At 44.2% G+C, this 12,439-nt stretch overlaps 1 protein-coding gene across 1 annotated transcript; it reads right to left on the bottom strand.

Moving 5' to 3' along the window:
• Positions 1 to 496: 496 nt before the first annotated feature.
• Positions 497 to 12,376, bottom strand: LOC144078949 (lamin-B2-like). The gene is made up of 13 exons (XM_077607437.1): positions 11,839 to 12,376; positions 8,238 to 8,374; positions 8,008 to 8,164; positions 7,757 to 7,882; positions 7,593 to 7,691; positions 6,840 to 6,911; positions 6,638 to 6,763; positions 6,318 to 6,538; positions 5,250 to 5,484; positions 3,959 to 4,066; positions 2,838 to 2,957; positions 2,629 to 2,736; positions 497 to 949 (listed from the first exon to the last, which is right to left on the bottom strand). The coding sequence occupies exons 1-13, from the start codon at positions 12,064 to 12,066 to the stop codon at positions 914 to 916; spliced, it is 1,773 nt and encodes a 590-aa protein (XP_077463563.1). The 5' UTR covers positions 12,067 to 12,376; the 3' UTR covers positions 497 to 913.
• Between the last annotated feature and the right edge of the window lie 63 nt (positions 12,377 to 12,439).

The following is a 12,439-nucleotide window of genomic DNA, read 5'->3' as shown; positions in this document are numbered from 1 at the left end:
TTTAGGGGCGGAGGGAAAAAAAAAATGCAAATTTTAATGAAGGGGTAAACCCTAAGCCCTCTAAAAAGAGGTTCCGATTCAACCTAGATGAACGGGTGGACACACCGAGTCCATTGCCTGGAGATCCTTAAGACAAAGTTAAAGTTGCACTAAAAAATAATGTAAACAAACGGATTACACTGTCAAAAAAAAAATCACAAACTAAAAGATCTATGTGTAAAAAGATGGCGTGAAAACACACGGACACGCAAAAGTTCCAAACGGGAGGTTAAAAATGCCTTTTTTTTTTTGGGTGTAGATTTGTCGTTCGGTGCCGTCCAATCGGGTTGTGGTTAGAAGTGACTTTTTTATCGCGACGTCTACGGTCGTTCGTCGACTGCCGACCTTTCGGGTTTGAACGGGTTCGACGGACGGCAAGGGCAGTCGGAGTGGTAAGTGGAATTTGTTGGGTGGGGGGAAAAAAACGGGATGATACATTCTAGATAAGTTTGGGGGGGGGGGAAAAGGAGAATAAATTTGACAGAACGAATCGACTCTGTTCTCCGAATTTGGTGGAAAATCCGTGGGAATTTCCCCTCTTGTTTTTGTAGTGTACAATACGTGGAAAGCGCTGCGACCGATCGTCACGTCGGCCTTGGAGTGGCTAGAAAAACTTTGGGCTTAAAACAATCATTGATATACGAGACAAAAGCGAGAAAAAAAATAAAATAATAATCATCATCATCATCAACACTCAGGGGCGCCGTGACGTGACGGAAGCCCTCGAGGAAGAAAAATCAATGACCAATCTTTGTCGTCGGCTAACGACAAAGCAAAATTTAAAAAAAAATGGCGGCTGAGAAAAGCCAAGAGGTGTCTGTCTGTCTGTCTGTCTGTGTGGACGCCGTGGACAAGACAGGATGGGATGGCGGCTTCACATGACCGCGCACTCTCTGGACGCCATTCTGGCCTGCAAAAGCGTACGAGTGACCATTATTATCATCTAGAGATGGCTTTATCCTTATATATTAAAAAAAAAAAAAAGATGCAATAACAAAAATAAAAACCTTTTGATGTACAGACGCTCCTCTACTTACGAACATTCGACTTACGAACGACGGTACATACGAACATGTCTGCAAATTGCGTTTATGTCGAAAAATGTTCGTCACTTCGATTTTGTATTGCGCGTCTTTTACCGCGTAGTGCTTCTTTCCGCCACTAATGCCGACGATGCCTGGCGCTGTGAGAGCTCAGCTCACCCAGCATCTACCTTCCGCATTGCAACGAAGAAGAAGTGCGTGAACGTATCTCCAGTGCGCAAAGAGCCTTTTTCATTTGTATCATTAAATATCTCGTGCATCCATTATTGAATACGGTTGGTGAAAAGCGAAAGGCTTCTATTGAGGGAGGTGCAAGGAAGAGGCAAGCCATTTCATTTGAAATGAGTGGCAATAATAACGAAGCAGCTTGATGCGCGTTGCACGGTAATACAACTTGAATCGTTCCACCGACCGTCAGTACCATTTCTAAACAGAAAGATGGAGCAGCAGGACCCAAATATTGAACGTTGCACAAAGTTTGCAAATCAATTGAATGATGCCATACAGTGCTACCGCATCATTTATGATGAAAAAAGAAAACTGCAATCGTCATTAGATAGCTTCTTTCAGCCAGTTTCTAGTAAATCTCTCTCTCTAATGTATGTATACAGTACTGTATGTGTTCTCTCCATGTTATTAAATGTTTTTTTCAGTACTAACCAATGCGTTTAACTTATACAAGCCTTAAACATACAAATGCACTTATATCAACCTTCAATATACTTATATAGGCCTTAAACATACATTATAATACAAAATATAGCACTGAGCAACTTACGAACAAATTCAACTTATGAACAATCGCTCGGAACCTAACTCCTTCATTCGTAAGTAGGGGAGCGTCTGTACTCCTTACATCACAGGTGTCAAAGTGGCGGCCCGGGGGCCAAATCTGGCCCACCGCATCATTTTGTGTGGCCCGAGAAAGTAAATGATGAGTGCCGACTCAGTTTTTAGGATTAAATTCAAATGACAAGTATAGATGTATATGATATTTCCTGATTTTCCCCTGAAGAATGGCAATTTTTTTTAATCCAATTTTTTTCTTTTGTGTTTTTAGTTCAAAAAGCATTTTTCAATTCTAAAAATAAATATATAAAAATGTTACACAAAATACACATTGTTTTATATCTATAAAAAAACGGAATACTTAGGGCTTATGATCCAGTTCTTTTAATCCAATATTAAAAAATCTAAATATTAGATCTAAAAAGGCCCGAGTGAAATGGAGTTGACGTTAATGCGGCCCGCCAACCAACTCGAGTTCGACACCCGTGCCTTACATCTTCGGAAATGTGTTTTTTTAAACTGTCATTACTTTTGAATATGTTTATCATTGACATTTAAAAATAAAAAATGTCATCTATGTTTATCATTTAGCCAATGCTTTTTATGTAGATTTGTATAAAATAAATCCAAGATAAAAAATGGCAGAAAAGCATTTTTTGGCTCATCAAACTGGTGAAATGAAATCAAATTTAAAAAAAAACGAAAAAGCATCCAGTAAAAAAAAGTTTGGTATTTTTTGTTAGTTTTTTCCGCTCACCTTCTTGTGCACCACTGGCGCCACGTCCTCTTCCTCGCCCTCCTCCTCCTCATCCTCTTCCCCATTCTCCACTTGCACCTTCTTGCTGACGGTCCGCCTGGCCACTTCCTGCGTTGTCGGCGGCGGCGGCGATGGCGTTTAAAAACACGGACGTGTGGGCGTACGTACGTACGTACGTACGTGGGCACCGGCCGGCCGGCGCTGCTCACCTCCCCGTCAAAGTTGACCAAAGTGGTGACGACGTCGTTTCCCGCTCCCCAGGAAGCCTGGCTCTTCCACAGGAGGTCGGCGGGCGGACCGTGGGCCACGCCCGCGTCCGCGGACCACACCTGGACGAGGAAAACGCACCATACCCTCCATTCAGTCATTGCACATACAGTGGTACCTGGTCATACGACCGCTCGTCATACGACCGCCCGTCATACAATATTCTCGTCTTAGGACGGAAATTTCGATGGAAAAATTCGCCCGTCATTTCGTGATGCGACCAAGCCAGGTGGCTATGGCACTGTATTTTTTTGCATATCTTTCGTGTATAACAATATTTACGAGCACCGAATGAGTTATTCAGACCAGGAAACGCACAACGCGCATGCGCGGGGGGCAAAAAGAGAGCTTTCTGGGTAATGAAGTATACTCGTGCACACAACGCCGACCGATAGGCAATGGCATTCTTTCTCAGAAAAAAACTTCATTACCCACAATCAATACGTGGGTAAGCTCAGCTGCTGCATTTTCTGTTATTTTTATCTAATGCGAGGAGTATTATATGACTTCTCGTTGGCTGCTCATAAGAACATCAGGGGCACTGGCTCGCAACAGCATCCCCGGTAGCAACTCTATCATAGGCGCCGTTCGGGGGGATGCGACAACAGATGGATGCTACAAGCTAAAAGGAGCCGCTAGCCAGCGCCCCCGAAGCTCCCATGAGCAGCGGAGCGATCGCTGATAAAAGACTGCTTCTCGTTGGTCGTCGTGCGTTATCCCATTGTGAGGAGGACATGTGTGCATCATTTTTGGAATATTTTGAAGGGAATAGTACAACAGCAAACAGTCCATCGATAGCGAACGTGAGGGTGGGTGGAGTGTTTGTTCCGTTTACGAGTGCGTTGTGTGGAAAAAATAAAAAACGAAGCCCCCCCACCCCTTTTGTGCCCCTCTCCCCTCGGCGAAATCCGCCCAATTTTAGTTAGATTAAACACTTTATTTCTATTAAACCACTCGTTATTTATTACTTTGTCAATATATGACGAATTATAAGAAATCAAACATTTTTTTCAATCCAATATCCTGTTATCCGGGGGGGGGGGGATGAAAAAGAGCGCTTTACCGTGACGGTCTGTCCGGCCTTGAGGACAAACTTTGGCGAGAACTTGTAGACGATCTCGTCGCCGTCGTCCACTTTTCTCTTCAGTCTCCAGTTGCCGAGAGGTTGGTCCTGCGAGAGTTTAGAGTCAGTTAAGACACCGAGGCCCCCAACGTGGTACTCAAATTATGACAAAGAGAGGGAGAGTTTAGAGTTTAATATTTAAATACTGTTGAAACCAGCTCTCAAAAAGATATTCATGTGATTCATGAGGGAGACTTATACTTACTATTAGCAAAATATCAGTAAGAGCACTCATTTATTAACACATGGGGTGCTGCCATTGACTGTCATAGGCATCCATTTAACACACATTATTATTTGATTAAAGAAATAAAAGTGGGGATGTTTGGATTAAATGTTTGGACATCCACGTGCCAAGCAAGATCTACATCCGGGTTACCACGAGCAATCTTCATTCTACTCCGGACGATCTATCTCCCTCCATTCAACCGGATTTAGATCATGAATAGAATTTTGAGAGCTGGTTTCAACAGTATTTAGACAGTATTTAGATCGTTTCAACATTATTTAGACAGTATTTAGATCGTTTCAACAGTATTTAGATTGTTTCAACAGTATTTAGATTGTTTCAACAGTATTTAGATTGTTTCAACAGTATTTAGATTGTTTCAACAGTATTTAGACACTATTTAGATAGCTTCAACAGTATTTAGATCGTTTCAACAGTATTTAGACACTATTTAGATAGCTTCAACAGTATTTAGATCGTTTCAACAATATTTACAGTATTTAGATCATTTCAACATTATTTTCAGTATTTAGATCGTTTCAACAGTATTTAGATAGTTTCAACAGTATTTAGACACTATTTAGATAGCTTCAATAGTATTTAGACAGTATTTAGATCGTTTCAACATTATTTACAGTATTTAGATCGTTTCGACAGTATTTAGACAGTATTTAGATCGTTTCAACAGTATTTAGATCGTTTCAACAGTATTTAGATCGTTTCAACAGTATTTAGATCGTTTCAACATTATTTACAGTATTTAGATCGTTTCAACAGTATTTTGACACTATTTAGATTGTTTCAACAGTATTTAGATCATTTCAACATTTTTTACAGTATTTAGATCGTTTCAACATTATTTAGATCATTTCAACAGTATTTTGAGAGCTGGTTTCAGCAGTATTTAGATATTAAACTCTAAACTCTCCTTCTCTCTGTCATAATTTGAACCTGTTCTACCAAACGTCCGGCGACCCAACGTCCGGTCACGGCCCCACGTACCTGCTCCCCGTTGTTGGCCAGCGTGACCGAGTTGCCGTCCACGTCGGTGGGCGAGATGGAGACGGCGCCGCTGGCCGCGTCCTCCTCGGAGGCCATCAGCACCTCGCGGGCGTGCCCCGCCGAGGCGTCGCCCGACCCGGGCTCGCCACGCCGCCGCTTGGTGGAGCGGGACGAGGACGAGCCCGACACCCTCGAGACGCTCACGCGGGACGAGGGGCTGGGGGACAGCTTCAACCTGGACGGACGGACGGAGACACTTTAGTCCAGGGGAGGAGCTCGAGAGTACGACGGAGGCGGAGTCAAATTCTCAATTGGACACTCCTCCAAAAATACAAATAAATAAAGATATACTTCCACTACCACTTTAAGGATAGTGGAATAGTTTTTATTTTTTATTGCTGGTCCTTTTTTTTTAAAAAAATTTGGACTAGAATTTGGCCTAAATAAAGAGGAAGTGACCCGTAAGATACAGGAAGTCCCTCCCCCTACTTGTTTATTCATTGAAGAAATAAAATCAAAAGAACATGTCGTTTTTTTCCTTTATCAAATTATAAAATATAAACTTATGACTATATAATTATATAAATAATTAGATCAGAGTCGCGCATTCAACGCGCAATTTAGTTCTATTAAACTTTTTTTTAATCAAATACATTAAAATATGCTTTATTTCATTTTATCTTATACTAAAACTCCCTAGCTACCTCACGTGCTGCTAACCGCTAACCACTTTAGCTACTTTTTTTTTTTTACCTAACTTCCTTTTCAGTGCATATAAATCTTTTTGTGACTACAGTAATCCCTCGATTATCACATCTTCACTTATCGCAAATTCACTACTTTCCCGGCTAGTATTGTTATTATTATTATTTGAAGTGTAAATCCACACTGAAACTCGTATGAGGAAGCCACTCTTGCCATTCTTTCAATAATCGCGGCCGTGTCCGGTCTACATTAACCGCCATATTTGAAGGATTACTGTACTTATGTGAACACTTGATGTTGAAGCTATCAAATCGGATTGTACATGTATAGTTATGACAATAAATTCAATTCCTAGTGTGGTACCTGTGCTCCTCCCCCTCCAGGAGTTTGCGGTAGGCGTTGATCTCCATGTCCAGCGTGAGCTTGACGTCCAGGAGCTCCTGGTACTCGGTGAGCTGGGCGTTCATGCGCTCGCGCAGATCGTTCATCTCGCGGTCCTTGGCCTCGCTCACGCGCCGGTGCTTGTCGCGCTCCGACGACAGGGCGTCCTCCAGCTCCCGCACGCGCTCCTCAGCGGCCGCCGCCTGTCCAAAGTCGCTCGTTGGGAATGATCCGGGAGCCCGCCCGGCCGCCCGGGTTCGGTTCCGGCCGGCCTCCTCGTCCCCAAAGCCAAGTTGACCGACCTGCTTCTGGAGGACGCTCAACTGATAGCCCAGACTCTCGATCCTCACGCGGGACTCCTGCAGCTCCTCGCGGGCGGCGCACACGGCCTTGTCGTTCATGGCCGACGACACCTTGGCGTTTTCCAGCTGCGCGGCGGCAAAGGCGAGTCGTGAGGACCACCGGCCAACCGACGGACACACGGAACGGACGCCGGCGACTTGCCTTGGCTTGGAAGGTCTGCTCCAGTTCCTCCTTGTACAGCGACACCTGCTCGTCGTGCTGCTTTCTCAGGTCCTGGCGGGGGGGAAATGGGCGGAGCCAAAACGGAAGAAGGTGAGTGGGAGTGTCAATTTACCATTTTGCTTTTTTTTAAAACGTTGTAGAAATATCGCCCGAGTGCTTTTCACTGCGCTTGATTCAGTTAAGGTAGGGAACCGGTGGCTCAAGAGCCACCCGTGGCTCTCATTAGTGCCCTTTTCAGCCATTGTTTTTATTCGACCTTTCTGTATGCACACCCTGGAACACACAGTGTCAAAGTGGAGGCCCGGGGGCCAAATCTGGCCCTCCGCCTCATTTTGTGTGGCCCGGGAAAGTCAATGATGAGTGGCGACTTTTTGTTTTAGGATCAAATTCAAATGAAGAGTTTAGATGTGTATTAAATTTCCTGATTTTACCCCTTTTAAATCAATCATTGTCATTTTTTTCTGTGTTTTTAGTTCAAAAATCATTTTGTAAAATCTAAAAATATATAGATAAAAAAGCTAAAATAAACATTGTTTTAGATGTATAAAAACGGAAAATTCAGGGCTTTTAATCATTTTATTTAAAAAAAAATCTAAATATTCTATCTAAAATGGTCCAGCCCACGTGAAATCAAGTTGACGTTAAAGCGGCCCGCGAAACACCCTTGCCCTGGACGATTAGCGACGGCGTAACGATGTCGTCAAACAAACGAACGTAGCCGAGCGCACACACCTGCAGAGCTTGCGCCAACTTGAACTCGTAGTCCATCCTGACTCCCGAGTCCACCTCCACAATCCTCTGCTCTTGCCGGCGACGAGACTCGCGGACCTCCTGCGGGAAGGGCGGAGTCACAATCCCGTAGACGGACGGGGACGGGATCCCGAAGGCTGTCCCACCTCCTCGAACATGTTCTTCCTAAAGTCCATCTCCTCGCTGAGCGACTGGCAGCGGTTTTCCAAGTCCACGCGCATCAAGGTCTCGGCCTCCAGCTGGCGCTTGGCCACGGCGTGGCTGTCCTCCGCCTGACGACAAATTCCAACAAAAAAATCCCATCTATGTCATGATGTCTCATTTGGATTTGGATTTGGATTGGACGAAGCCACAAGCCAACATCCTTCCGCATGATTCCAAGAAAAAGAAATTCTACCTTGGCCAGCAGGCCCTTGATTTCCAGGAGGTCAGAGGTCAGCGCGGCGTTCTGGCCCAGGGCGGTGGAGAGCGCCGCTTCGCTCTGGTTCAGCTGGCTCTCCAACGCCGCCGCCCGGGAGGTGGCCGCCGCCAGGTCGCCGTCCTTCTTCTTGCCGCTGAGGGAGGGATGAAGGCGGGGTGTCACGTTGGGGCGGGTGCTGCGTCCGATTGGTCGGTTAGTTCTCTCACCTGCGCGTGGCTTCTTCCAAGTCGGCCTGCGCCTTGCCCAGGTCGATTTGCAGCCGGGCGCGCTCCCTGGCCGTCTCGTCCAGGACTCGGCGGGCGTCCGCCAACTCCGCCTCGTACAGGTGCTTCAGGCCGCTCACCTGAAAGCGCCGCTATGTCATTGCGTCTGCGCTAATAGGCCACACCCCCACCCACAGGCAACAGAATTGACATCGCTTAATGTACTAATTAATATGTGGGAAAATAGGAAACATTCTCTTTCCATCTAGACCACATGTGTAAAAAGCGGCGGCCCGGGGGCCAAATCTGGCCCACCGCATCATTTTGTGTGGCCCCGGAAAGTCAATGATCAGCTTTAGGATCAAATTCAAATGGAGAATAAAGATGTATATTAAATTTCCTGATTTTCCCCTTTTTAAATCAATCATTGTCATTTTTTAATCCATTTTTTCTGTGTTTTTAGTTCAAAAATCATTTTGTCAAATCTAAAAATATATTTAAAAAGCTCAAATAAACATTATTTTAGAGATATAAAAAAACGGAATATTCAGGGCTTTTAATCCAGTTATTTTAATCCATTTATTGAAAAAAAATCGAAATATTCTATCTAAAATGGTCCGGCCCACACGAAACCGACTTGACGTTAACGCGGCCCGCAAAGTCTGACACCCTTGATCTAGACTTTGGGAGTTTAAATTTAAAAGAAGAGTAATTACATGTTAATTTATTTCCAGAGATTAAAAAATAGTTTTTTTTAAATAAGAAATGAAAAAAATGTAACATTATATTTTTTAAATCATGAGCTTAAAGAATATGTAGCGTTATAAAATTAATAAACATTTGGAAGAAAGATAACTGCTTAATTTTCAGCAAACAACTCAATATTTTTAAAAATTCAAATCAACAACAGTCGGCGTCCAATCTATTTGGACTTGGATGGGCTCCCGCCCAATCCACATCTGTCACCGACATACCCCATTAATTTTAATTTTCGCACTGCATATTTTGGCATCGCACGAAATCCGCCCACTTCCGAAAATTGAGCAGAGCGCGCCGCCCTCTCGGTTTCGCCTGGACGTGGCGCTAAAAACCGACCCCCGCCCTGGTTTGAGCGGACGCCACACACCGCGAGGAATGCGAAAAAAAAACGCTGAGGAATGCGAGAAATGCAGCTAGCCGACTTTCACGTGTGTGCCACGTGCCACACCTCCCCGGCCGGCCCGCATTTGGCGTTATTCTTTACGTGGAGGCCAACGGAGTCGAGTAAACGGTGAATGAATGTCAGTGAGTGGTCGCGGGTGGGGGAGTTGGGGCGACGGGGATGACCTGAAAACCACACGGCTACGACGGCCTTCCGTCTTGGTCGGGATATTAATAACAAATAGGCCGTAAACGGTTATTTTTAATCGCCTGACCGCGACAGTTTATGCTACTTGACAGTACACGGTGGGATATCGTCACAAATAGTATTTTAAACGGCTACCCGACAGCCCGTTGTCACCATCCTAACATTTTCACCCTGATATTTATCCTCCCCCAAAAATACTTCATCATATTTTCAATACCATGCAAGAATTGAATTTTAATTTCGATGCTAAACGCCCATTTGTGCGACGTTCAATCGATATTTTGCTGCCAATTCATGAGTTTATCGCCCATAGAAAATATTATTCTTATTTTTTTAGCCTGGGAAATGCTAATTTAAACTAATTTAGACTAATTTTGACGTCCGTCCGTTCAAAACGTCCATTTGTGTGACGTTTAATCGATATTTTGCTGCCAATTTATGAGTTTATCGCCCATAGAAAAGATTATTCTTATTTTTTAGCCTGGGAAATGCTAATTCAGACAAATTTTCACGTCCATCCGTTCAAGGTGGGAGGGTTGGCAGCGGATAAATATCAATACATTTGCAAATAAATATAGTACGTATGAATAAATTCACTACAATTCTTATCCAAGCCATAGTCGTTTTCCTGGTGAAACTACTTTTGTTGCATTCTATTTACTAGCTTAACCATTGATATTTTTAACGAGCTTAATAGACGTCCAATCCATATGAAGTGGGAATGAATGTTAACGTCTAGTACCGTCAATGGCACCTAAAGATGTGAAAGCAAAAATGTGGTTTATGACCACCGAAAGTAGGGCAAAGTATCATTTACAAGCAATTCGCGATAACAAATGAATAAAAGGCAGCACCGCGTATTGGTATTTTTGCAATCCGATACTCAGCAGGCTAACTCCGGTGTAACGTAAATTTTGGTCACAAGATTAGATCCCAAGCATCGTTCACGTGTTTTCAGGTGCTGTAAATCAAATCACGAGGCCAACCCACTTCTCTTTAGAAGCTAACCATAGTAAGAGACCATTGCGTATTAATTGTAAACACAGTATTTGTTCATTGAAGTACCAATGTAGCTCACTTTAAATAAGATTGCTCATTTACTGATTACATTTTTTAGTGCCGGGGATGGGTTAAAAAACAATACTTTGAAGGAAATTGGACCAGAAGTCAAGTTGACATAGGCTCGATTAAATGTATAAAAAAAAACGAGGGTTCGGGAAACTGGCTTAAAAATAGGGGCATCTGATCGAGATAATGTATCTTGGAAAAAAAAAATTATCACTTCCTGAGGTGCCACATAAAAATAGTCAAATAGGACTTGTCGTTTATGGTGACATTTTTACTGGCTCAAAAATGTGGATATTGTTTCAGCATAACGTGTTGAAAAAAAATTGGATCTGAAGTTAGTTCAATTCTTGATAAGATACCACAAGGGCTCGTTGAATACAAAAAAAATATGAGTTGTCATTTTGCGGTGACATTAATTTTACTGGTTGAAAATATGGATGTTATCAGCGAAACCTATCTTGAAATAAATCAGATCAGAAGTCAAGTCAGGGCGTACTTTAATACCAAAATTATGATATCTTTTACGGGTCACAACATGTTTCATATATTTCGTTTCGGGATACGAAATTAGAGAAAGAAAAACTCATATCGGAAGACAAGTCATTTCTTGAAGAACTTCGACCAGCGCTTAATTCAAAAAATAAAGATTTGTCGTTTGTGGTGACATTTGCATTATTTTGACTAGTTTAAGTCGATAAAAGTAATGAAAAATCAGCATCGGGACATCGAGACGAGCAAAATATGTCATTGCAAGTACTTTCCAAAGTAGTAGCAACTAGCTTGCATTGAAATAAGCTAATTGCTACTACTTTACAATGCTAAACTACTAGCAACCAGACACTTTACATTGTAACGTATACAATGTTACAGTTAGCAATGTAAACTAGTAGCAATGAATAAATACACCACTTTACGAGTTGCGCAAGATGGGGAATTGGAAGAAAATAGTTCGGCTAAGTGGTTAAATAAAGAGGGCGTCGGTATGAAAAGGCGCGCACAATTAACCGCTCACTTTTCAAATTTTCAAGAACCGAACCGAGGCGTACTCGGTCGCTTTTAACGGCACCCTATCAACTCGTCGGCCAGCCACTTTTAACGGGACGATAGCAACTCGGAATCAACAATGGCTCCCACACGTGGCCGCCCCCACGACACTTTTTCACGGACGAGCGAGTTAGCGGGGCTTACCTCCCTGGTGGTGACCTCTTCCTTCTCGGACACTTTGACCTGCAGCCGGTCGTTCTCGAGCTCCAGAGAGCGAACCCGCTCAATGTAGACGGCCAGTCGGTCGTTAAGGTGCTGCAGGTCCTGCTTCTCCTGCAGGCGAGAAATGCGGGTGGGTGAGAGGGGCGTCGTGGAGGCCGACGCCGAAGCCGCCGGCCGGCCAGCTTCGCGACTCGGGGTAACGGTCGCCATGACGGCTCGAGCGCTTTCTTTCTTTCTTCTTTTCGGGGGCTTGAACGAGACGCGTTTGTCGGGAGACAATGCGCGCGCGTGTGCCTATTCCTCGTCGAGCGAATTGGGCTTGAGAAAAGCGGTCGGTCGGCCGAGCGAAGGGACGGCGAAGGTGGACTCAATGGGCGGCAGGAACGTCACGCGCGGTGTGGCGGTGTGGCGGCGGCGGCGTCGCGTTCGGAGAGGGTGGCGGCGGAAGGGATTCCAAAATGGCCGACGCAGCTGCCACCGCGCGCCAAAAGTGGGGAACGTTTCCGGCCCCGCGCGAGGGATCTTGGGAAATGGCTTTCGGAGCCCTGTTACGTCACGGCTTTCCGTAGATTTCCACAAGACC

This window comes from Stigmatopora argus, chromosome 8 (assembly GCF_051989625.1).
Source record: "Stigmatopora argus isolate UIUO_Sarg chromosome 8, RoL_Sarg_1.0, whole genome shotgun sequence".
Classification (NCBI taxonomy): Eukaryota; Metazoa; Chordata; class Actinopteri; order Syngnathiformes; family Syngnathidae; genus Stigmatopora; species Stigmatopora argus.
Note: the sequence above shows the minus strand (reverse complement) of the source record. Positions and strands in the feature narration are given on the sequence as shown.